Here is a 26,364-nt window from a genome sequence, read left to right on the forward strand (position 1 = left end):
TTTTCATATTTAGACCTTTTGTGGGTCCACACAATTTACTGTTCAGCAATATCTGTTTATTACTGAAGAAAGTAATACATAGTAATGCACTGTATTTTACTTATTTTCTTCATTTTTTATCTTTTCTTTTTAATACAGGTCCTGAGTCAAGAAGGTAGCTAAGCCTTATTTTAGTAAAATACTTGGCTGCATGTTTAACTTACTCCTTAAGTAGGTGATCCCACCAGAGAAACCACTCATGTGATATGTAGCCTTGAGGGCCTTGCTGAAAGAAAGTCTTCTCAAGGACTAAAAAAATTATCCAAGCTAAAACCAAGACTTAGCCTGTTAGAGTGCTGCCATCTAGTTAGATGAGTGTATACTACAAATCCATTCATAGTGCTTGCAGTATCTCACTGCCCAGTACGCCAGGCTACCTGCAGAAAAGCTTCATGAACAGTCACTAATAGCTAATCAAAGGGACCTGTTGTACCAGTATATAAAGTCAAGTCATTAATCAGGACAGAGCATAAGAGCCCAGGCAGTTTTGGTATCCTGCAAAATACAAGCAAATTTGTGTTGAACTTTGTTAACCGGTGCTGCAATGCAGTAAGCACCCGCAATCACCAAAGGCTTCTGCAGAAGTTGACAGTGCTGCACAACCCATAGGAAGCAGTAAATGTCAGGAAAAGGCTGTTTTTTGGTAACCCAAGCCATATATGAACCTCAGAGCCCATATTTTGTGTAATTTTGTGAGGGAAATCAAATTCCACATTTGCTCTTATATCACCTAGAAATTGTGCTTGAATGTCTCAAGTTCTTACTTTGTACCCATTTTACACCTGGCAAATGAAAATGCTGTGAAAACAGACTTTAGAGTCTGAAATAAGACAAGATGCAATGTGCTTATGGAGTGATACAAACTACATTCAAAAAAAAAAAGCAGTGTTCTATGCTACTATGAAAGTTAAGTCCTTAGATGCTTGAAAAAGTTAAGAACTATTCTACTGGAAGGACTACACTTGCCATTTGACTACTTCTTGTCTATTTTCTTATACCAAGGTGAGGGCCAGAGTCATGTCTGGAGTTTAAATTCTGATGAATGTGGAAAAATGTGTTTTCAATGTGTAAATTCTTTGTCTTCTGATTGGGATGTGTACTTTCCTAAAATGCATTATTTTAATATCGTCAGTTAAGTTCAAATAATTCCTACAGAAATAGGACAGATTTAAGATTTAATAAACCTGCAATTTACTTTAACAAGTCGAGTATCTGGTCTTCCTTTTTTATTACCTCGCACTTGTTTAGCAACCCAGTTTCTTGCAGCCTTGACCAGATGCTTTGGATCCTTCCAGCATGTTCAGGGTGATTAGCATAGTTGCCACACATGCACTGGTGCTTCAGCATCAGACTGTCGTACACAACACCTTTGGCACAAAGAAAGCACAATAAGAAAGAAAAAGTGAAGAAATTGCAGGTTATGCTCTTGCATGTCATACATGCTACAACACCTGTCAGTAAGGGCAAGAAGAAAATTCTGGATCTTAATTCCCTGTTATTCTGAGGCACTGAATTTTGAAATAAAAGATACATCTTGTGATATTGAGAGGGTAAAATTCCAAAGAGTAAGCAAAATTAACTGTAAAAAAGAAGGAAATCAAGTGGTGTCATGCTAAAGCTTGGCTAGAAATAACTCAGCCCTATTACTGAATCATTTATTTTCTCTTTCTCTAGTGGGTCAGATCAGCTAAGGTTGTTAATCAAGCTATATATACAGCAAGAAAAGGCAATATATTCATAGAAGTGTAAGGAAAATAACTCAGAAATACCTTTTAAAACTAATATTGAAGTGACAATGCCACTCTATTTGTACTGCTTAACTAACACTGTATTAAATCAGATCTCTAAAAAAAAATTTCAGAGACTGTAGCAGTGGCAGCCAGAGTCCTTTTTCATTAAAATGAAAAGTTCCACCCACTGCTCAATTATGACAAATCCCGTTGTTAGACTGCAATGCCTTTTGAAAATTCCTTTTGAATTTTCTACGCTCATTTATCCAAGGACAGAACAGCTATCAATATCACATTGATTTCTAGCTGTGTGCTGGGAGCAAAAGAGAAATTTTAGCAAGTAGGCTCTAGCTACACTTAGTTTTCAAGTTTTTCAAACTTCTCTGAAACACTGAAAAAAAGAGATTTAATTTATTTACTTATTGTTTGCATTTCCCTCAGATATGTCTGGAACAAAACCCACTTTTCTTACCCCATGAACCATTTTGATTTGGGAAACATTTGCATTTTTCTTCCCCTTACAGTTGAAAGGGACTCAAATTAAAAATTTCTCCAAGCTGCAAAACTTGGCATTCAAAACCTCTTTCTTATGTGCCACCACTACTGGGGATGCCAACACAGTTCTGGGAAAATTGTGTTAGCCTGCTACTGAAAAGTCAGCCAGTGAAGAAAATACAAAATTAAAGGCCAGATTCAACAAGATGCTTAATACTGCCCTTATTCAGCAACATTCTTGAATGGATATTGAACTTTAATAAAGTGCTTAAAAACTCTATTGAATAAGAATCTGCATACATTGTGGGGAATGCGAAGTTAAGGTTCTGAGATAATTCAGTGAGAAGCCAGCCAGAAAATTATGCTGTTCTAGAAATATTTATGCTGCCATATTTCTTAGCTCATGCATTTTAGAACTGATCCTTTGGGATCTTGCTATTTAAGCCAAAAAGATAATACAACAATCACGTTTAGCATAAGGAGAACACAATAATAATACCTATGTGCAGCATGAATAAGTTCACAGTAAATGATTAGTTAACAGAAAAAAAAGCTCATTAGCAATAAATTCTTCTATTTACTTTCTTGATTTGTTTACTTTTAAAGGAAAAGAAAAGAAAGAAACAGTGAAAATCTGGAGCTAATAAACTAATGTAGCTTAAAATCTTTGCTGGCGTTGCCAAAGCAGTTAATAATTTCCTTTCTCTGCAGTTCTTTGCACTGCACCATTTATAAGTTTTGCTGCTCTATCATGAGTTCTTGTATGTTATCTGAAATTGTAAGTATGCACAGAAATAAGTGCATGCTCACATAACTTGCTTTTCTTTTCTTGGCTCCCAAAATTTTAACTTCTACTGTCTGTAGCATAACCGGACTGTACAGTTTGCAAGTGATTGTTATATCATTAGATAAGAAAATTTCCCTCCCATCTTCTACCCCAACAGAGAGAAGGTGTTTGGATGCTAAAAGTACCTGAATCAGGACTTTCAGAAGCACTTAGGCATCCTAGGCAGTTAAATCCAACGAATTTGAATGGAAACACTTGTCAAATGTTAACAAAAGTAACTGAAAGTTGAAAGCGTCCCCGCCTGCCATTCTCTCAACAACTGTTCTATTTTAATTATCAATGCTCCCTATGGGGTTAGGTTTGCATAGCCCACACTGTAGTTAATACAAATATTAGATATATATTTTATTATCTTATTATTACACAGAATAAAGAAGTTTTGTAATAATGACACTTTCTGACAACCTATAAAAGGGCTGCAACTAGACAGTGCTTTTGAAGTGAAATGCTGAAACGATGTATTCAGTATGCCTCCTCTAGTTGACATAAATGACCCTTTCTTAGTGCACTAATATTTTTCCCAAAAGAGAATATAACTAGAAATGTGATGTCATTGTAAGTGATTATTTTTTCAGAATCAAAAATTAGTTTAATTGGGTCAGGTCAGTAGTGCGTGGCAGAAATCTCTAGTCCAAACTTTTCAATAGTAAGATATTCACACCAATTAGTGAAAAATTTATTTCTAGCAGAATTAATTGCCTTAAGAAAAGACTGGAATATACGTTTTAATTTATTACAAGCATCTAAATTGATTTAGGATGTGCAAGTAAATCAGAGGTATGGCTGCTGGTCACATAGCACATGTGCTTGGTACAATACCACAATGCAGCAGTAGAGTTTACTGCTAAAAATAGCCTGTAGGATTTCCCTAACGGGATTCAGCCAATAATCTCCCCACCCCCACAAAAAAAGAGAGGGAGAGAGAAAGACAAATGTTTTCAATTGCAGACTGCTGTGAAATATTAATAAAAGATGGTTATTCTGTCTCTGCAGAACAAATGCCTACAGCCAGATTCTACTCTCGGATTCCTTGTGTAAATCTGAGCAGCTCCACTGAGACTGGTGGATTTATTCTGGATTTACACCAATATTACCAAGGTCAGAATGTGGCCCTGATGACAGACTGGGATGGTGGCACCACTGAACCTTATAATGATAGGGGACACAGGACAAAAGAAACTGAATTTGCATTAAGTCAGAAAAAACAAGGTCTTCCTGGTGGGGACTCCCTAACACTTATTCCTTTCCAAAATACTTTATTTAGGTCAGCTTCTTTCAATAATATTTTAAACAGAGGAGAGAGCAAAAGACATAAAAATTTTTTATTAACAGCATGCTTTGAAGAAGCTGAAAGTCCTGAAGAGCAACAGTACTGATAAGAAAACCCAACGGAAGAATATCTAATAAACTATTCAGAGAAAAATCTGAACTGAAAAATGTCAAATATTCTGTAAAGCATTTAAATGATCATCAAGTAGATTTAATATTTTTTCCATCTTTAACTCATTAACTTGGGTATATACTGCTTACATATTATATAGCTCTCTCACAACCACCACCACCATTCTCATTCCCTTCAGATATCTGGCTAAGAACATTTTATCTCACTACTAAAAAAAATACAGGATCATTTTGATCCCTGCATAATGTTCTGCCACAAGAGTTTTCTTTCTACCTTTTTTGTCTTCCAAGTATATATTGTTTTTAAATAAGAAAAAAACCCAAAACCACCAGTAAGAAATAGTTCAAAGCAGGAAGGTGCTTTTGCATTAATTTATAAGGTCCGAATTTGACCTCACTTCATGCTGTACTAGAATTTTCTCCCTTTCTATTCACCTATTTCTGCCTTCCATGCATTTAAAAATGGTAGCATAGCGACTGCTTTAGTCAATGGCAGGTTGCATCTTATGCTCTCTTAAGGGACCAAATCATACAGCCACAGGATTGCTTAGGTCAGAAGGGAGCTCCAGAGGTCCCTAGTCAAACCCTCTGCACAGAACAGGTCAGCACTGTGATCAAAGTTGCTCAGGGATTGCACCCTAAAGGATTTTGGAAAGGTTGTATAAAATTAGAGAAAATTTGGTGTGGCTTGCTTTTTTACCAATGACCAATGAATAAATGCTATGGTAGCATCCCGACCCAGGATATACTATGCACAATAAAATCTTTCTATACCATACCATACCATACCATACCATACCATACCATACCATACCATACCATACCATACCATACCATACCATACCATACATTAATAGTACACATATCTACCTAGCTGCTCACAGAAACTGTATTAAAACTGATGATGTTGAAAAGTCTATTCATTGTTACTCCAAGGATGCTAATCTCATTGTACAGAATATGGTCCTATTTTTAATATACTCAGAAACTGTAATGATAAAGGTTTTCCATATCAGTCTGTAAGCATGGAGACCTATCAAAAGAGGCATAACCAGCAAGTCAAGGGAGCTGATTCTCCCCCTCTACCCTGCTCTTGTGAGAGCCCAATTGGAGTACTCTGGGGCTCCCAGTAAAAGGCCATGGAGCTGTCGAAGGGAGTCCAGAGGAGGGCCACAAAGAGGGGTGGTGCGCCTCTCCTATGAAGACAGGCTGAGAGAGTTGGGCTTGTTCAGCCTAGAGAAGGCTCCAGGAAGACCTTATTGTGGTCTTCCAGTACCTGAAGAGGCCTACAGAAAATCAGGAGAGGGACTTCTTACAAGGGCATCGAGTGACAGGACAAGGGGTAATGGGTTTCAAACCAAAGGAGGGTAGGTTTGGACATTCTTTTCTTTGAACGCTGTGAAGCACTGGCATAGGTTGCCCAGAGAAGCTGTGGATGCCCCCTCCCTGGCAGTGTTCAAGGCCAGGCTGGATGGGGATTTGGGCAACCTGGTCTATTGAAGGGTGTCCCTACCCATGGCAGGGGGTTGGAACTAGATGATCTTTGAGGTCCCTTACAACCCAAACCTTTCTATGATTCTATATCAGTGAAAGGGACTTCTTCAAGTAGAAACAAGGGGTCTCATTGTGACTGCAGAGGTGGCATGCTCTGATTCAACAAAAGAAACAAGGACTCAAGATAAAGATGCTTTAGATTTGGAGAAAGGAGTTCAATGAAGAATTGAGACTCTCGGTTGGGATAAGATGCATTTTTTTTCTCTTTCCTTCTCTCTTTCCACTACTGTTGCTCATGTAGTAAAATTTCACAAAGGTTAAACTGCATATACACTGTCTGCATTTCCAGTGAAGAAGCCATCAGGCTTCCTTGTGTTAGAGCTTGAGCCTGTCATGACTGGTATGTTCCATTTCTTGACATCATCACCATACTACATCTTTCCTTTTCTTGTTCTTCCATCTCAACTTCATTTTATTTCTTAATCAGTTTCTCTGATGCCACAAGTCCCCCCCTTAATTCTGGTTCCCTTTCTGGGCACTTGTAAAGGGAGGTCAGTAAACTCACCAAGCAGACAGAAACAGCAGCCTTTAGATTTATAACTCCATTTGACTTTTGCAGTGGAACTGCAGACTGTTGAACAGGACATTGAAGCCTGTGCACAATAAACTCACTTTTGGTGTGCTCTGTGAATCTTTTATAATGATTTTACAATGTTTTTGGGACTCTGTGAACCACAATGAGAAAAACAGTGGCCTGGTTTAAAAGTCCTGTCTATACACAGCTGGCCGTGCCTTTACAAAGCTCATGGCAAGTGCATTACCATGTTTCTTCCTGTACAATTCAAATGCTTGTAACCCAACAAGGGGAAATGAAAGTGTATTTACAGGAGAAGAAATTATGTATTTCCTCTTTGAATGTCATCTTTCATCCATTTACCCACTTAATGGCAGTGTGTTAAGGACATCTCTTTTTCTTATGCACTTTAAAAGAAAATATTAACTTTTTGCTTTCCAAGTCCACATTGTAATTGGAGAGAGGGGGAGAACACACATACCTCATATAATGCCCATTAGGGACTCCATTCTACATCAACCCATGCTCACAGCTGAAGAGCTATAAGCATTCTGGGTATGGCAAGTTCTGCCAACTGCTGTAAAGCAATTAATACTACTGGCAGAAAATTGAATAAACAGTATTTCCAAGTATTGATTTCCCCTTTATTGTGCACAAAGTAAGTGAATCTTTACTTCTAACCATTCTGAAATGTTACACTGAGAGCCAGGGTCTTAAAAAGTTGAAATCTCTTGCAAGGTCAGATTACCTAAAATAAGAAATGGGGTTTCTGTTGTCATTTTTTTTTCTTTCACTGAAGAATTTGGAGGTTCTCATCACTGCACTTTGGGCAGCCCAGACGACACCAATAGCGAGTGACTGCCAGGGCTTGACCATAAAACCTGCCTCTGTAGAGACTTCACACAACTGCTGAAAGACACTAAAGCTGTGACAAACATCACTTCCTAGTCCTGGCTACAGCTCTGCCTTTTCTGTAGGAAAAACAACCTGTAGCATAGACCAATTTGTCAAATGAAGACATTGCAAACTATATAGCAGCTCTCCTACTTGCCGGTGGTCTTTCTTTAACTTTTTGGTGGTCCCTTTACACAGGCAACAAGAACACAGAAAAAAGAACCAGAGGATGGGGAAATGAAAGAAAAAGCTATAAATGACTTAAAGGCACCAAAAATGCACCTGTTGCTATATTGCCAGAGCCAGTCAATGATAATGATTTATGGCTGTGTGAATATTAACCCTGTGATTTATCAGCTGCACTGGTTGACTTGATGCCAGTACAGCGTCATAAAACCGAGGAACAGTAAGGCTAAAACTGAATGCATTGCTGCTGGAGGCATTCGAGGCATTTAAATCTGTTGATCCTACATGAACAAACGCATTTTCCCTGCTTATTAAAAGCAGTCTTTAGGGAATCCTACCAGTCGTGTAGACATGCTGGCTGGGCTGGTCCATGGCTGGGTGAGGTAATGTGGAATCAGCGGGGGAAGACGGGGTCCTGGACACCGGCCGATGTTTATCTAATCCCGCCATGCCAACTGTAGCCATCTGAGCCTGGTAGATTTGCAACTGGTGGACACGGCGATGTGCTGGAACCTCCTGTTTCCAAGAAAACAGCACAGTAGAAAGAAATGTGAGACAGGATCAAGAAAGACACTGAGGGAAACATGTCAACAAATTAAGTTCATTAGGTCAGGGCTGTAATAAACAGTGTGGAGAAAAAAACCCAACAACTCGCACCTAAGACCTAGTCAATAAATCCATTCAACAGATGTTTTCACACTGACAGTGTGGGCTGCTGACTTTGCTGGAGAGTAGGTGATAGCAGGCAACCTGTCAGTTCTCCCTGACAGAGGAAAAGATGGCTTCATGTGCAGACACTTAAAAAAGGTTTTTCTAATATATTGAATACGTAATATGATGTTAGAATATGAACTTTATCACCCTACAGAAGTAAAAATAAAATCTTCCTGCAGCACTGAAAGTGAAAAGCTGTGTCCTTGCTGCCTAGTACCAAATTTGCTGAGCAACTGTGAGTCAAGTTTCTACAGAAGACTCAGTTCCCAGAGCTCTCTAGAAGATGAACAATTTGCACATAGGTTTTCATGAATCATTTAGGATTTGAGGAACGGTTACATGAAATCCCACTTAGGGACCGTCTTTTTTTTGTCACAACTGCTGCCAGCTGTAGTCAGTGCTAAACACTTCAGCAAAAGGTAGACAGGTGTGAAAAGACTGAGACAGAGCAGAAACGCACATTTCATCCTCTGTTTTGTTTGTCAACAGATGGTGGGTTTTGCTGACATGAAAAAGGCTGAAATCCCACGGAAGTCAGTAGAAACCTTGGCATTCACTCATTCCATGGAGTAAAATTGCTTCCCAAGACTTTTTCTTTCTGTGTTTTTTTGTTTGTTTGTTTGTTTTCTTTTGGTTTGATTTGGTTTTTGGTTGGAGGTTTTTTTTCTTGTTTTTCCTCACCTGGGCTCAGTACATATATACAAGTGTGCGCACATATATAAGAGAGAGATTTATATATGAGGTATATATATGAGATGTATATATGAGGGTTGGGTTTTTTTCAACCCAGTAGCAACTTGTGTTGCTATATGCTGTTATTTGGGACAGGAGCTCGGAGACATGACCTGGCCAAGGAGGTATTGCCATGTGCTCAGAGAAGTGAAGCAGAGTTCAGGCTGTGTAAAAAGGCAGATGGCAGCACCCAGCCCACTGTGCACTGCAGAATGACTCTACAGCTTGTGGGTAGTAAGAATGTCTACCCTGCATGTGAAAAAAGAAGGCCTTTAAGAAAACAAGGGCTCATCAGCAACAGCAGAAATGAGAACAAATGTTTTAAAAAGCAACCTCAAACTCCACATTAATATCTAGGGTCACCACTTCAGTAAAAAGACATAAGGTCATGGGAAGGTTAAATCACCTGGGACCTTGTCATAAGTGACTAAATAAAGAAAGAAAATATGAGTAGGCAAAAGAGGTTTTACAAGAAGTGTCTTAGTTTGGGGTCATTGAACCATTTCCCTTTAAGTATAGTCCCCAAATTTTCCTATTCCTTTTATAATGTAGGATGACAGGATGGTGCTATACATTCCAGGAAATATCTGGAGGTATGTGAACAGGTCTACATATCCCCTTTCTTTATGATCATAACATAACATTAAGCAAATCTTTCCTGAAATGCATAAATGTCTTGTTTTTTACTTAGTGTCACTAAGGATTTTAATTTTCAGGGGAGATATTTTTATGCCCCTAGACAGACACATCTTTTGCAACCTTTTTTACAGGTGCATGTGGTTGGAGAGCAGAAAGGAAGAATGCATGGACACCATCATGTTGGATATTTTCCCTATGGAGAACAGAAGTATATCAGTTCCTTGGTGAGGATTCAGAACTTACTTTCCTCAATGCTAACATAGAGTCGAGAAGGCATAGGAGGTATTTTCTTGTCTGTGGCATGATTACTCCTTGCATCCTAGAGTCAAGTGATGACAACATCACTGTCTGTCTGATACTTATGTATTCACCATCATCTGCCTGCTCTTCAAAGAGTGAGAACTAGCAGTTTGGTAGAAGCCAGGCTCCTACCTGCAGGCCTTCTTCACACAGAGCCTTACCGTCGTACACAGAATCAGTAGAACAGTTACGTCCCCTGCTCTTCTCAACCTCACAGATTGCATTAATTGCATTAAATAATAGCCATTTCCTGTGTAGTTACTTGATCAAAGGGATTTTTTATATTATCTTTCATTGTTCACACGAACGATAACTCATTAATTGAGTTAATTTTTCTGACAGTGCAGAAGACGAAGGGTTTGTTCTCTCTTGGAATGCTCCTCAAGCTAGTGAGGGTGCAGCAGTTTATTCTGTCAGTCTACACAAAACAGTTTTATTTAAACATACTTCTGAAGGAAATCTTTGAAATTCAGCTGTCAGTGGGGGGTGATTCATACTGTGTACAATGTCTCTGTTTGGGCTCTGCTCAGTGCTGGTAAACTCTAAGCTTTTAGAGCTGCCTTATCTGCCCTTTAATTTCAGAACTGAATTTCGCTTGTGCAAAGCCTGCACAATCTTTTTCAGTGAAGCTGTAAGTTTGCCCTTTGATCAATATCTAAAATCTAACCTATCTAGGCGACTGATTTGAAATAGTCAATCTGAGCAGGTTTGGGGTTTTGAGGGGTTTTTTTGGTGGTGTCTTGAAGAAAAAAAGCAAAGACTGGAACATTGGAACATATAGAAAACTCAGGAATATATTCCTATCTTTGCTTATAAAAAAATCAGGGGGTTGTATCTATGTAAGCAATACAAATGACATGATTTTTCAGGCAGATTAACATGAATTTTTTAATGCTAATCAACCTGTGTGAACATCAGCTAAGCCAGACAGCCATATATTTCAGCAATTTGTCAAAAACCAAGAAGAGAGCCTGTTCTTGCACTCCTGTTTTTTCCTGCTAAAGCCTGTTTTGTTTATACCATTCTTCTCCCCTCAAATGAAACCAGACACATACCTAGAATTTGACACGTGTTTATCAGCATAATCAGTCCAAGGAAGAAATTTGAGGCTGGTTGGATGGAAAGCTGCATGACACCTGCTTTAATTTCTGAGGTCATGGAAAATTGTTTGCCTGTGAAAACCTTTTAAAAGTTGTTAAAAGTGCAGTAGTTTGTCTCACAATGCTTATACTGAGGCTTGCTTACATCCTCTGGTGACTTCCAGATCCTTTAACTGTAATTTTAAAAACTCTAGGCATCTGCTAATTTTGGGCTTGTTTAGGTTTTAGCCAAAGTTTTAGGCTAACTTCCTGATTAGGTTTCATTTTACAGACAACAGGCACTCATGAAATACATCTATTTTTTTTTTTTCCAACCACCTACAGGTTTATGCTGTGAGCATCTGAGATGCTCTGTATCACACAGACAAGTGGATTAATGCAATGAGTAATGTGGACAATCAGCACACTTATCTGGTTCCCCAAATGCCCACCTGGCCTCTGGAAGGGATTAAAGCAACACAATGAATTCATCTTCAGGTTTTATGTGCTACAGCACTGCAAACACATGTCCATCTCCCCAGCAATATGACAAAAGCAGTATTTGCACATCTGCAGGGCTAGTGATTTGTGTGAATATATGTGGAGCATTTCTTAGGTAACCTGAGCCCTGCCTGCTCGGCATGGAGCCTGCTAGTTCCAGGTGCCTGAGATTAGTTCATTAGTAGAGGAAGGCAATTAGGGCCTCTGTGAGCAAGTGGAGAGCCATTCATCGTCCTCTCCAGAAACCAGCTTAGGCCCTCAGTAATTATTTTGAGTAGGATTTTTTAGAACCAGTATCTATAGAGAAGATGGACCCTTTTACAGGCATGGGAGGTAAATATTTGTTGTTCTCCTAGTATTACTGTAAGGTTGGTTGTTTGGAAGGAGCTGGAATCAGTTGGGGTTACTATGAATGCTGCTTTCATGTAGGTGTGTGATTTGTATGTTTTGGTGCTTAATGTTTTGTATATTATGGTGATTTTAGTGAAAAGTGCTTCTTTATTTCTTCTGTCTGTGAGAACCGGTGGCCCATAAGTGTATTGGGTTGGATCAATAGATGATCAGTGTTGGATGAGTTGTCTAATGAATTAATGCTCCTTCAAGGTGTTATATTTTTGCAAAGGAAAAATACATGGGGTTCACTCAAAAACTTTCCTAGCCTCTCAAATGTCTGCTTTTTAATTTAGCTTGATATGTTCATTTTTAGTTTAATCACATTTAAATAAATCCTAATGTCTGTACCATAATCCTGAGCATCTATGAGCATATACACAGCTCTCTTATAGGTTTGTGCTTTAGCTGTATTTCATTGTGGTACAAAACATTTTTTTTTTCCTCTTAAGAAATTAAAAATTTGCTGCTCCTAATAATGAGATTATTGCTCATGGTCTCTCACATTTTGTGGCTGGGTTTATACCCCTCTGTTTTGCCCGTCCTCCCTTCCTTTTCCATCCCCCAAAGATCTTCAGTACTACTAATCTTACAAGGTTTTTCCTCTCAAAGCATTTTTTAGCGGTCTGTTCACTAGTTATCTTTTTTCCTATAATTTCCACATTGTTTTCTGAAAACTACCCAAAGGACCAATTATTGTATGTGCTGCAGGAAGCTTTGCCTTAAGTGAGGATGAAAACAAAACCTGCCCAGCAGAAAGACCTGATGCCTTCTAAGCCCTTCCTCCAGCTCTTTCCTCTGAAAGGTATTTCTGATGCTTCCTCCGCTGCCTTTTCTTATCCAGCGGCTTCTCTTGGAGGCCCTACTGCTTAGTGTGTTCCAGACCCCTCTTAGCAACACAGCAACAGAGTAATTTCAGGTCCTGTCACTTATCTTCACCACCATCTTCTTTGACTTCCTACCTCACCAGTGCAGTCCTAGCTGAATCTATCCAAGACATGTCCAGGCCAGCCAGTGACTGCATCCAGTAAAGCAGCCTCTACTCACAGCAAAGCGTAGTCCTACTTTAAAGTGTCCTAGATGCCACCTTTGTCCAAATCAAAGCTGTACTCAGTCAGAAATCTTGGGCAGCCAGAAACTTCTCATATGCTTTAGATGAAGCTATTTAACAGTGCTTCAGAAATCATGGATCTCATGAAAAGATTAATAGGATTGCCCTTGGATATCCCCAGAAGTGGCAAGGGAGGGGAAAAAAGAAAAAGGTAATGAATTCTTAAGGAGTATTGAGACAAAGTTTGGAGAGGGGCTGTTTTCGAGGGTAGTAACCAGACAAAGGGTAATGGGATTAAACTAAAATAAGGTAGACTTACATTAGATAGAAGGAAGAAATCCTTTACTGTGAGTGTGTCGAGACAGTGGAACAGGTTGCCCAGAGAAGGTGTGGATGTCCCATTCCTGGCAGTGTTCAAGGCCAGTTTGGATGGGGCTTTGGGCAACCTCATCTAGTGGAGGATAATGTCCCTGCCCATGGCAGGGGGAGTGGAACTAGATGGTCTTTGAGATGCCTTCCAACCAAAACCATTCTATGAAAAAGACCTGTAGGTAAGTGGAAGTCTAACTTTCAGTCTAGGAGTTTTGTGAACTACTGTTCTGCCTGCTCTCAAAAACCCCCCCAAAAACCAAAACCCTATAACTAGTTGCCCTGAGGAACTGAGAAAAAATAGGTTATGAGATCTTCTGAAAATATTTGTGCACACTGATGCGAAAGTGCAGGAATGACTTATCTCTGTCAATCTATCCAACCCAAAATAGAAATTGGTCTGAGGTATCCCTGAAAATGAGTATGTTGAGATATTGTCTTTTAAACTGCTCTGTCACTTAGGGAAAACACATGATCAAGAAGCCCTACCAATGCTATTTCTTACAAAACCACATGTAAAGCCACAAACTTCCATGGTCACTGCTTTCAACAGAACTGGAAAAAAATCAGTATCACCATCTGAAGTATAGTCAGCCACAAATTCAGAATCAGCATTTTTATGGGAAGTGAGTAAACAGCAAGTATGGATACAGACACACAGAATGAATAGGTAGAAATGGGTTTAGATTGAGCAAAAGCATAGACAGGAAAGTAACCAGGACAGCTAGCCTTGAGTATATTAGGCCATATATTATCAGGTTGTTTATAGGATTTAGGTTTTTCTTCTCATAATCCAAGGAACACAGTGTTGACTAGAAAACGGGTAAATGGAAATTAAGTCTTATCAGGTGAGTGTCAGGTGCAGATAAAGAGCAGTGGGTACCTCACAGCTGCTTAGTATCCTAGGAAGAGAAGACCTGCATCAAGCAGCTGGTTGCTGTATTCAGTGAAACAGCCCCATGTCCTCCCCTTGCGTTCTGAAGGATTTCAGACAGGCATATTCCAGCAACTGCCAAGGTAGAGTTTAGTATTTGGAATGGCCCCACTGCAGTGACTGCCCAGGACATGGTCACCACCCTCAAACACCTTTTTTTTTTTTTTTTTTTTTTTCCCCCTCTCCCCCTGATCCTAGAGCAGCAAAGTTGCTGCTGCACAGGTCTCTGCCCTCCCTTCTAGGTCAGGAGCACCTTTGGGATGGCAAAACTTGATATTAGGATGAAAACTTTTTTTGTCAAATGGGGCAAGGAATAGAGGAAGATAAAAGATTATTAATGGGGTGATAATGCATACTCCTTCATCAAGTCCTGCAGGAGAGGATCAAGGGTTTAGGGCAGCGACTGAGCCACTTGCCTCTGGTTGTAGGGTGTAACAGCAGGGTCAGGCCCCCCTTTTATCCCCACTGTTGTGCTGGGCTGGGAGTGGATTGCTGACTTGTGGTTTCAAAGGGACAGATGGTAAAAGTTACCTCCCTTGGATGGGGAGTTTCCAAAAGTCTGAGCATCTAAACATGAGCTATCCTGGTCCAATGTGGATGAAGATAAATACATTAAGAAGTTTTCAGCTACCTTTGTGAAGAAATATGAGCCAGGCAGTCATTAAGTGGAAGCCCAGCATGATTAAGAAGAAAGCAGTAGTGGGAAATGGTGTCTGGGAGTGACAGTGAGGAGGGTCCTGAAGACAAAGCACTTTCTACTGGAGAGAAATTCCAGGAATCTGGTTGAGTTGCTGGTTTCACTCCTAGTTCGACCTGCCTTCTCGACTCCTGAGGTTGGCAGGTACTCGACTTCTGTCACTTCTGCTGAAGTGCTGACTCTGCAGCGTGTGCAGCACGAATCCAAAGAAAATGCAGCACCTTCTCAGAAGCTCACGCTGCCGGCTGAATCTTTTCCTCGTTTTCTGACTCTCCCAGAGATTTGTATATATATAATGGGGGTACAATGAAGGGGAGAAAGAGACTGTCTGAACATCTTGTGTGTTGATTCTCTCTTTCTTTTTTTTTCTTTCAAGTCTTGAGAGGATTCTTGTTACTTTATTGCTTTTACTAGAAATACCGCAAGGCTTTCCTGAAGTCATTTGGTGCTTTCCAAAAAAAGAATACAGAGAAGTGCAGAAATGAATACCGATGGGAAAATAGCTGTCCACATGTCTTGCCCTCTTTCAGTATTAACGAGTATTTTTTTCTTATACTTTGATGTGAAAGCATTTTATGGTTAAACACCTAATCCTAGCAGCTTTTCAGCAGTCATTCAGTTAAACTGTTAGTTGGCCAAAACTAATTAATAGAAAATTACCCATCCCACCTGTTTCACCGTTCCAGGAAATAATCGCTCTCTTCTATCAACTCTCTTCACCAAACTGATTAAATAATACCACTGTTACTTTACACAGACCATTTTTTTTTCTTAACAGACTTGTATGCTTTCTTTTAAGTGAAGAATCATTAGTTTAACCTTTGAGCGGAGAAATAATAGTCTCCGGGCTAAATTCAGAGCAGCCCTGATGAAGAATTGTGTTTTCTACATACTTGGAATGGATTCTGCTTCAGTTTTATAGGCATCTCTGCTGACTTCAGGATTTGCCGTAGAATCAATGGACATTACTTGGGTCTGACATGTTTGGAAAACCCTACTCTTCAGTGAAGAGTCCACATGCATTGTAGACATTGGTGTCTAAGCAAAAAATCATGACAGTATAGAGAAGCCCTCTGTGGAAGCATTCTTTCTTGTGTGGAGGTACCTGAGGTCAGAACAGGGAGCATCTATGGACCTTATAGTCAGCAAATATAAAAGTTGCAACCCAGGCATTTTGCTGACTCTGTTCTCTTTCCATAGATCACTGTCTCTACTGCACAGACTCCAACAGATGTGTGTATTGCCATCACCTGCACCAGTGCTCTTCTGTACAAACCATCTGTTTCTGCTGTTGCCTCTGTGACAGCAGAGTTGTAACCTGATGGATAGCAAGTTCCAGTCCTTTGCTGGAGGACTTCTGCCTTTCTGAAGATTTCAGAGATGCATTGCCAAATCTCACACCTTACTTCAGTGTGGTTAAAATGTCAACAGACTTCCCTTTTCCAGTGTATTTGTAGTAAGAGTTATATGGTTCCTTGAAAAAATACATATGTGCACACACATGCCTGGAAATGTGACAAAGTATTTAAAAATGTTTTTATCTCTCCAGTGCTCACGCTCTTGTTTTTATTTTTGGCACACAAAGTCGCGACAGTGAAATTTTGATAGAATTTGAGATGCTAAAAATCACAGGATTTGAATATAGGAAGGATGGGGGGGGAAGAAACTATCACAAAACACATATTTTCAGGCCTGTTCTATATAAAATATTCTATTTGCAGAATGATCAACATATGAAATAACTATATTTCTGCAACAAGTACAGCTCGTTGTACTTCACAAATAATTTGATCTTATTCCAAATATTAATAATAATTTGAACTGATTACATAGAGTAAAAACTTCTTGAAACCAGCATCTTCCCTGCTATTTTCTGCTTTTAACAAGTGGGAAAACTGCCAGAATGGTCAAACTGAAAATGGGGGAGGGGAAACCTTTATGTCTGCTGACTTAAGAACAACTAGAGGGTTAAAAAGTAATATGGAAAATAGTATGTGCTAGCATAGTACCAATTGCATAATGCAGACTGTAAAATAAATGTTCTCAGTAGCTCATTTTTGAGCAAATTTTGGCCCTCAAAATGCAAGGTACAGTTCAGAAAAGACCACAATGCTTGTTATATTTCATGGGAAGGATGAATGAGTTTATTCAAACTCTAATTCTCTTCATCACAATGTACTTTAAGTTTCCCTCTAAAAAACATAGAAGATAGACTGCTTTCACAAAGGCTGATGTGGAAGACTGGATGAGACTAAAAGAGAGAGGGAGCAGAGTATTACGAAATCTGAACAACTGAATATTAAGCTCCAGCCTTCCCACCTTCTCTTCTTTATGATAATGCTCTAAATTTTCTTTCTGTTTTTAGAATTTGAAAGCTATTTTGCTATCTTACAGTCCTTTCTTGCCTTTATTCTTTTTCCAACAAGAGTCCTCTGTGTATTCACATCTTCAGAATCCTCAGACATGTCACAACATATACAAGAAATGGAAACTAAGGAAAAAGTAAGAAGAATACGAATTGGGGAGCAGAAGCAGGAACAGCAAGAACATTTGTCCCAGTGTAGCCCTTCAGGAAGGTGTTTCACGGGTTTGATCATGCTACATAAGGATCTTATCACTGCGTGTGGTATTTCTCTCTCCCTGAAATATACAGGAGTAACTTACAGGAAAAGAAATTCGAATGCTAATAGACCAAAGGGCACAAAATTAGAGACCAAACCCCAGTCTGTATTCCCCATCTGGGCCCTGTTATTCCTTACTATGGACGATTTCCTTCCTGAAACAAGAGAAAACAAAATTTGTATGTATATTGATGGCTATTGTCACAAAACTGTCCAAGTATGGAACAAAAATCACTTTCTACATTAGAATATGGCTTATTTCTCAGAGGATGGCTGCTTAGTACTTGGAATGACTCTCTCTTTGTTTCAAGGGCCAACAAAGGTAGTGGTGGTGTCTCAATTTGTGTATTGGGGAAGGCAACACAGGAGATGAGCTACATTGCTGGTGAAGTCCCTTAAACCACTCCCTCAAGCACAGCCTAATGGTACCCTGGGAAGGCATCCATGTGCTGGAGATTGTCTTGGATTCAGTGGCTGAGCAGCAAGACCCCAAGCAGTTGAAAAGGGGCAGATGAACCAGCTGCAAAGCACAAATTCAGTGTCCCAAGAACTGTGAGGGAAGAGTCAAAGAGCAGAGGGCTTCCCATAATTCTCAAAAAAAACCCCCAAAAACCTGACAGTTAGTGGAGGTTGTCTGGTTGTCTTCTCCAATAATATTACAATTTATGGTACATTGTAGTTCTGTTTAGGTGCCAGAAAGGATTATTTACACATATTCAAGTCTAGATATACTAGAAGAGAACCAAGAAGTTTATTTGGTGATTTCAGTAAGGTATCTGAAAAGAAGGTTTGGCACTTCAATAGCTGCTTCTTAAAGCAATGCCTACAAAGATGAGAGCCACACATTTTGGGAAAATACGTACTGGAAAACACTGTACCAAATCAATACCCACAACATTAAATACATGTAATGAAACTCAGGAGGAGGGAGCAGGGGAATTCTGAGAACCAGTCAAAGCAAAAAAGTTAATTCTAATTGTTGTATTTAGTTGGCCTTGTCTTGTGACAAGTTTGTTATTATGCAGATTTCCTAACTGCCACCTTCTATGGGAGGATTTTATGAAGTGAAGTTATGCAGACAATTCCCCTTGCTTCTTACCTCCTTATTCCTAATTATGTTGGCCCTGTGTTCACTCAAGATAACATTATAGCTGTCCCCAAATGCTCTAGATTTGGGGCCTGTGACAAATGAAATCTTTTAGTGCTTGGAAATTTTTTTTCTCCCTCTGTTGCAGAACTGTAGCTACTAACGTGCTGAAAGCAAGGTTGTGCTTCTTTATTGTCTAACAAGGGTTTATTAGTTGTGAAATCTTTTCATGGGTATATTTTCAAGGTTTCATTTTTGTCTCCAGGTATATAATGTAATGTCCCACAAGAAAGTTTGTTTTTTTAAAAATATGTATGTGCTATACTGTTGCACTTGCCTTTCTTCTTGCTAGGAATATCTTCTTTCTTTCTTCTGTAGTAACTTTTATGCATATGATGCATATACAGCCTCTGCATGATGCCATCCTAATAAATACTATCATGAAAATAATCCATAATTCATCTGCTACTTAGAGTGCTTCTGTGTGGAAAAACCAAGATGTGGAGAGACTTTGAGTTATGAATCCAAGTGGAAAGGGATTAGAAATCAAGATTTCTAAGTCCTTCCTTTAACCATTACACCAGTACTAATTATATTGCAACGGTAATATTCTCTACTTGTTTTAACTTGGAAATAATACAACACTGTGGCTTTCAGTGTTTCCTGATACAAAAGAGAGTAGTAAAGGTACAGTCAGAAGCTGTTTTATTTTGTTTGTGCTGGATTTGGAGAAAGAATTCAGAGCAATTTGCGGTATAAAATATCACAGATTTTAGGCACTGCACAGGCAAATTAAAGCACCTCCATTCCATAGGTTTAAGATGAATGCAGAAGGGCTCTGGACAGACTGGGTGAGTAGAGAAAGGCTGATTGTCCCCATAACCCACACAAAGCTTTCATGGCGAAGGGTCCCCAGAAATTTCTTAGCTGTTTTGTCTATGGAGTCACTGTTATCCTCAGTCTTGTTTGGAATATCTAGCCTGTTTTCTCTCCAGCCTGTGGAAGCATTAAACCTGTTCAGAGAAAGGAAGAGGAAAGTTGGCCCTATAACACAGTATATGCAGTGTACTCGTGGGCCACAGCCATACCCTCTGGACCACAATGAGTCCCAAAAGCTGTGCTGAGAGCATCTCAAGCCAGGCAGTGCTTGAAGCACTCCTAATAGCTGGCACCCCACATCCATGCCACTGCCATGGCGTTTGGCCTGCAAACCCTGCTGACCACATGGGACCTTTTGAAAAAGAATGGACACTTCCAAATATATCTCAGACCCATGGCAGAGCTGCAGAGGTGGGCTGAAAACTTTGGGCTTGGGTTCAAAGCATTGCATTCTGCCAGTACAGCAGAGCACATTTCTGCCTGTATTCTACGTGACAGGCTGTGTTTGGAGGTTTCCTCCCAGAAACCACAGGGTGTTAAACCTGATCTGATTGCACTATCAACAGATATGCTAAAATGTGGCAGATTGAGCCCAACTAGAAAGCTAACACTATGCAGAGGCCCAGCCTCAGGCAATGAGCTTCTTCACTCCTTCCTTCTCTCCCTTTTAAAATCCTCCTCTGACTGTGGGTATTGGGATTTCCCTTTGTTACTTTCAGTGAAAAAAAACTAATTAAAACAATTAAGCAATTAATAGTTATATTCAAAAGTGGAAAAAATACATGAATTTGTGTACCACGCTTCTGAATTTTACTGACAATTTTAGAAATATCCCTGGTTTTCATCATAAAAGTTCAGATTTACACATCCAAGTGGCTCTTTGGACTTTGAAATATGCTATACACATGGATATAATTTAATTCAGGATAACCTGACTGCTGCTACCTGGCCTTTCTTGCTTATTTTTAGTTGGTCCATAGAGAATTTAGCCTTTTACTATACATTTTGAAATAATAGACAGGGATATTTTTTGGTTTTACTCCTGTGTGTTGTAAGGTATCAACAAAAGCTATGATCAATCTAATTTCCCCCCCCCCCCCTTTTTTTTTAACCCAGACTTAAGCCCTGATGATTGTTGCTGTCACACAGCAATATTCTTCAAAGCTGTAATACAGTGCATTCCATACGTTACATCCTAAAGAGGTTCTGGGGTTTTCTTTTTTGTGGGGAGGGATCATGAAGTTTTAAGTCGGGTTTTGTATCAGAAATAGTGTGTCCCTCAGCAAGACTAGTGCAGTTATTATTCCCCTGTGAGGGGAGGCCTGATGAGGCTACACCTTAAGTACTGTGTTCAGTTTTGGGCCTCTCACTATAAAAAAGATGCTGAGGTAATGGACTGCCTCCAAAGAAGAGCAACAAAGCTGGTGAAGGGTCTAGAGCACAGGTTTTATAAGAAGTGGCTGAGGGAACTGGCATTGTTCAGCCTGGAGAAAAGGAGGCTGAGGGGAGACCTTATTGCTCTCTACAACTCCCTGAAAGGAGATTGTAGCCGGGTGGGTGTTGGTCCCTTTTCCCAAGTTACAAACGATAGGACAATAGGAAATGGCCTGAAGTTTTACCAGGGGACGTTTAGATTTGATATTAGGAAAAATTTCTTCACTGAAAGGGCTGTCAATCATTGGAACAGGCTGCTCAGGGAAGTGGTTGAGTCACCATCCCTGGGGGTATTTAAAACATGCACAGATGTAGCACTTAGGGGCATGGTTTAGTGGTGGACTAGGCAGCATTAGGTTTACTGTTGGACTTGATCTTTTAAAGGTCTTTTCCAACCTAAATGATTCTATAAGTCTTCTAATGAGTTTTATATAAATTTGTTAATTGGCTGGAGAATTCTTCTGGTTTTAAGTACATCCAGGAACCGGTCCTGATACAAAACCCTATATAATGCCTTGAAATTTGGGTTCAGTATGACTCCAGATGGAAGCAACTGCTGCCTCACCTAATTTGTAGTACGTGTGTGTGTGTGACTATTAACAGTTACTGAGCTCCCTTTTCAGAGCTGGCCATATTTCTGCAGCAATATCTGTAATGCCTGGAGATTCAATATATTATTTCAATATGAAGTGTGTTGCGTGAAGTTACCCAAGCAAATAAGGGCAAACTCTTTGGAAAACAAAGTTTTCCTACTCATCCAATGATTACTAAGAGAAAAAAATCATCTTGTTACAGTGGAAATAGCATCCTCTAACTTGGAAGGAATCTTGGGAGGACTGTTGCACACACTTGGTGCCTAAACCAGAGGTGTTAGCTGTCTCACCTAATCTTCCCATTTTAATGAGAAAGGAAGAACTGAGAAGCCCTGAGCAGAGGGTCACGGCTGGCTCCCTCTGGCTGTGAAATGTTTCTGTCCGTGGGGTCTGTCTTCCTGCAGTAGGTGGAAGAGCCTCTCTCTTTCATTTAAGAAAGGGTTACAGGGCTATGCCGCCGAAAGAGCTGCATCAAGGGCTGAAAGCCCCAAGAGAGGTTTGGGTCAAGTTAGGTTGCTTTGGGAGGATTTGGATCTATGAAGATGTTTTGTTTTCATTCTTTGAATTAAAATTTAATTTAAGTAATTGAAAAACATAATCCGTCTCTGAGGAATGCTGTCTTAGTCTTGTCTCTCAGAAGGAAAAGCAGGATTTTCAAATTTTATCTGTTACTGATCAGCTGTGAGAGCTTACACCAGGCTTCTAACCTCTCAGAGCCTTGTGTCACCTTATCTCATCCTGGCTTTATCTGTCCTAACTATGGAGATTTTAAGCAGTTTGTCCTTTGCAAAATGACAGTTCAGTGTTCAACACTAAGAGTACCTGACTCCAGTTTTGGAGCTAAAACAGTAATACACTTAAAATAATGAAAACTATCTTGAAAATGCTCTTCTTTGTCCTCCTGCCCTGCACACCCCCTCAAAAAAAAAAAAACCAACCCAACCAAAACCCAAAAAAGCTTAGTTTCATTTAGTTTGTTTCAGCATAGTAACTACCATATAGGCCCAATTATATTTCATATTTAAAAAAAAAATAGACAAAGATAAGGTACTGGTGCAAAAGGGCAAAAAGGGAGAGAAATTAGATGGGAGCAGGGTGGAGAGAAGAACCCAGCTTTAATGGAGACACATCATAAATAACTGAAACTATGGATGCAGGGACTGACTTTCTCATTGCCTGGAAACAATCAGAGCATCACAACTGTAATTCATGGACGTTCTGTGGAACAAACCCTGAATCCCTGCAAAGATTAGTTCTTTAAAAGCTTTTTAAACTCAGGACTTCACCTTTGCTGTAAATACAAAGGCTTCTGAACCTGCAGTCGTGTTGGTGGGTTTTTATTTAACGCTTTATTCTACTCTAAAACATCCACCCCATTTGTTTGATGCCTTCCAAAAATCCACAGTAATTAATTGCTGCAGCGTCTGGTTGTGGTAGCCCGGTGGCCAGACAAAATCAGCTGAGAAAGCAGGGCTGGCTGCGCACCGACTGCAGCACCCGCCCACCACTGACCACAGTAACCTTTTTGGGAAAAGTCACTTCCATCAGTCAGGCCACTACAGGGCAGTGGCCGCAAGGCAGCCAAACACCGCTTGGAATAATTCTTTGCAGATGCCAGGAACCGGAAGTTTCGGGGGGAAAAATGAAAGCCATTCACTCTTCCAATGACACAAGCCTTTGATACCACAAAGTCATTTGGACGGAGAGCTCCAAGGTCAGGAAGGCACGTAAAGATTGGTGATTAGAGAAATACTATATCAGCAAAGTGTGGTGAGCTATTAAAAGAAACTGTAGCTTTTATGATTGTGTTGCTGGAGCTTCCCCAGGGCTATTTGTATTAGATATTGAGTTAAGTATAACTTACTTAGTCCCAGCATTCCAGAAAACATTTTGATGTCAGCTACTGAAGGAAAGTAAACACGAGGAGGAGGAAACAGTACTGATCCCAAACAGATAAAAATATTGTAATTTATTTTTGTGAACCCATGCATGTTAGAGCATTAAGAAAGAGGAAATTCTGAAAGGTTGATTTGACTTAAAAGACTTGGTTGATAGAGGTATTTAGTCGCTGTGCAGCTGGGGGAGGGAGGGTGGAGAAGCAGAGATGATTTATCACCTTGAGCATATGCTACACCCTGACAAAGCATGTATGCACTTTTCTGTAGATAACATTTTTGTCTAGAGCAGATTTTATGCACATGTGTGATTCTCATCTAATGGTGTGGCCCTGTGCATGCGCTGGGCCAAACTATTTGCTTAGCTGGGCTGTTTGCCCAGTGGATGTTCTGATGGCTGGTGACAGCCATTTGCCTGCCCTACAGTGAGCGATTAAAAGTCCTTGGGACTATAACATAGGAATAGTTCTACAAGTCTGGATTTTCAGTCATTAAGTGAAGAGTTCAGAATCTGATCTAGGGGCTGATAATACCTGCATAGATATTATCTCCGGCTCAGCAGCGTCAGCACAGGAATCATACTTGTTTATTTCTGTATAATGCAGCCAATAAATCCATTGGGGAATTCTGCAGTTCCCTGTTCTCTCAGAATAACACTGCCGATCTGAGGAAATCACAGGCTTAAATGTAAGGTCAGGTGTGATTTTTCTTTGATTTGCCAGAAATTACTGTTTATTTAGAGTGAGGAAGTGAAAGAGCAGAAACCTCAAAGTCAAGTACAGCTCACGTGCCTTAAGGCAGCTGAGACAGGAGAGAGACTTCAACGATAGCTCCTTGCAGAGGATTTTTTCATGTCATTTTGCCTGTGCTTTGATTCTTAGATTTTTATATACTTTTTAAAAGCTGGTTTTAGGCTGAAGTTTAGCACTTACGGGTTTTTTCTTGTGTTTAAATACTGCAGAAACAAGGGTCAAGGAATATAGCAGAACTAGTATGAAGTTACAGATATCACTCCATAGATGTTAATCTGCCCAAGCTACTTGTCCAAGAAACAATTTGTACTTCCTGCTACGTTACTCTGACCATGTGTATTAATGTCACTCTGGTTTGGACCTCGGCCAGATGCTAGCCTTTCCATTTCCTTTTATTTTGATAAAGGCAAGGTATATAAGACTGTGAAGACCATATTTTGGTGCTTCTCTTGATTAGCATTGGAGTTCTGTGACCTCATATTACTGATAAATTAAAGTTTTTCACTCAAGTTGTGAAGCTCTAGGTTTCCACGTTCTGAGTAGGAAAGATTTTTAGCATGAGATGAAGATGAAGAAAACGTCCTCTTGCTGCTCCGCTTGCTATATATTTTTTGTGCTAATATTTTCACTGCAAAGAAATTATTCATTACCACAGAAGTATCCCAGCTCTGCAGGTTACATATTAATGAACGGTTTTCCCAGACAGAGGATCATATTCCATTTAGAAGTGCAAATGTTATGTCTGCTAGTTACCAAACATGCCATGTAGGACTTAGCAACTAAGACTTTATTTGCATGTCCTCTGCCTCAAAACATAACAGCTAATACAAAGACTTCCCACAGATTTAATTATTATTTTTTTTAACTTTAATTACTCAGCCCTACATACTTGTCCTAAATTTTGGCATATTTAATAAGATGATTCTGGACTATAAATTCTCTACCTTGTAATTTGTTAGTTACCACTTTATAGCACTTTCAGGCTGTTTTTAACAACAGTTAGCCTTTTACTCAGGAATACAGCTACTGCATTTTGCATGCTGTACAGGCAGATCCAAAGCTTTTGGGGACCTATAGCTAGAAAGGAAAAAGGCTTGTGGTGTTGACTACTTGTCTTGATTCAAGACTTAAGAGAATAATTTAAGACTCAAAGCTTAAGAAAAATAAAGCAGAAATGTGCTTTACCCTGAAGCTAGATAGAAAAATATACATATACTTAATAGTAGGATATAAGTTTTGGTATGACTGACGAACTAGATAAAGCCAAATCAGATTTAAGATAACCTAAGAAATGCCTTGCTACATCAGGCCAGTCTTTTGTACCCTATATTGTCTCAGACAGTAGCAGATGCTGTTTAGTGAGAGCACATCAGCATGGCTACTCTTTGCAGTTCATTACCTTCATATTCTCCCAGCATCCCGAGTTTTTTTACATTATAGATGTTTATAGACGTTAGAAGTACATCCTTGTCTCTTTAATATTTGCTTATGACCTATTGTCCATGAATTTATCCAATTCTTTTCTGTTTCCATGGGAGGTAACATGGCCCTGCTTCTTGGTTATACAAGCTACCTTTCTGTTCAACAATCTCCCGTGGCAACAATTCCAGAATTTCACTACTTGTGGTGCAAGAAAAAAATAAGAAAAAGAAAAAAATTAAAAAAAGGCCTTGACTGTTTTAAACTGATCTCGGAACTTCAGCAAGAGGTCCCAAATTTAATATTGCAGGAGTTGGTGAATAACAGTTCTTAATCCACTTTGCCTGCTGCTCTCATGATTTTGTGAATGTGTCTCTGAGGGAAGGTATCCTGTAGCAGAATTAGTTGTGCTTACCCAGGAGAATCTGCGCTATTTCAGCCTTCCATGGGTGGTAATGTGGCCCTGCTTCTCGGTTATACAAGCTACCTTTCTGCTCAGCATTGTTGACTACGCTGCTTTAATTGATGCTTGTGCTGAAGCTGGCCTGGTGGGTCACCTGCTGAGCAGAGCGAGGATACGGCTGGTTCCAGCCAGGCTCCTCCAGCCCCAGCATGCCC

At 39.7% G+C, this 26,364-nt stretch overlaps 1 protein-coding gene across 1 annotated transcript in view; it reads right to left on the bottom strand.

Annotated features, from left to right (window-relative positions):
- HDAC9 (histone deacetylase 9) overlaps nt 1-26,364 on the bottom strand; it is a gene marked incomplete at its 3' end in the record, with an annotated part of 272,117 nt that overhangs the window by 129,839 nt on the left and 115,914 nt on the right. The window contains exons 13-14 of the mRNA XM_084260475.1: nt 7,999-8,176; nt 1,273-1,406 (exon numbers count right to left, since the gene is read on the bottom strand). Of these exons, the coding sequence (XP_084116601.1) occupies nt 1,273-1,406; nt 7,999-8,176 (312 nt within the window). The remainder of the gene's footprint in view (nt 1-1,272; nt 1,407-7,998; nt 8,177-26,364) is intronic.

Source organism: Gallinula chloropus (genome assembly GCF_964237585.1).
Source record: "Gallinula chloropus genome assembly, chromosome: 2".
In the NCBI taxonomy this organism is placed as follows: Eukaryota; Metazoa; Chordata; class Aves; order Gruiformes; family Rallidae; genus Gallinula; species Gallinula chloropus.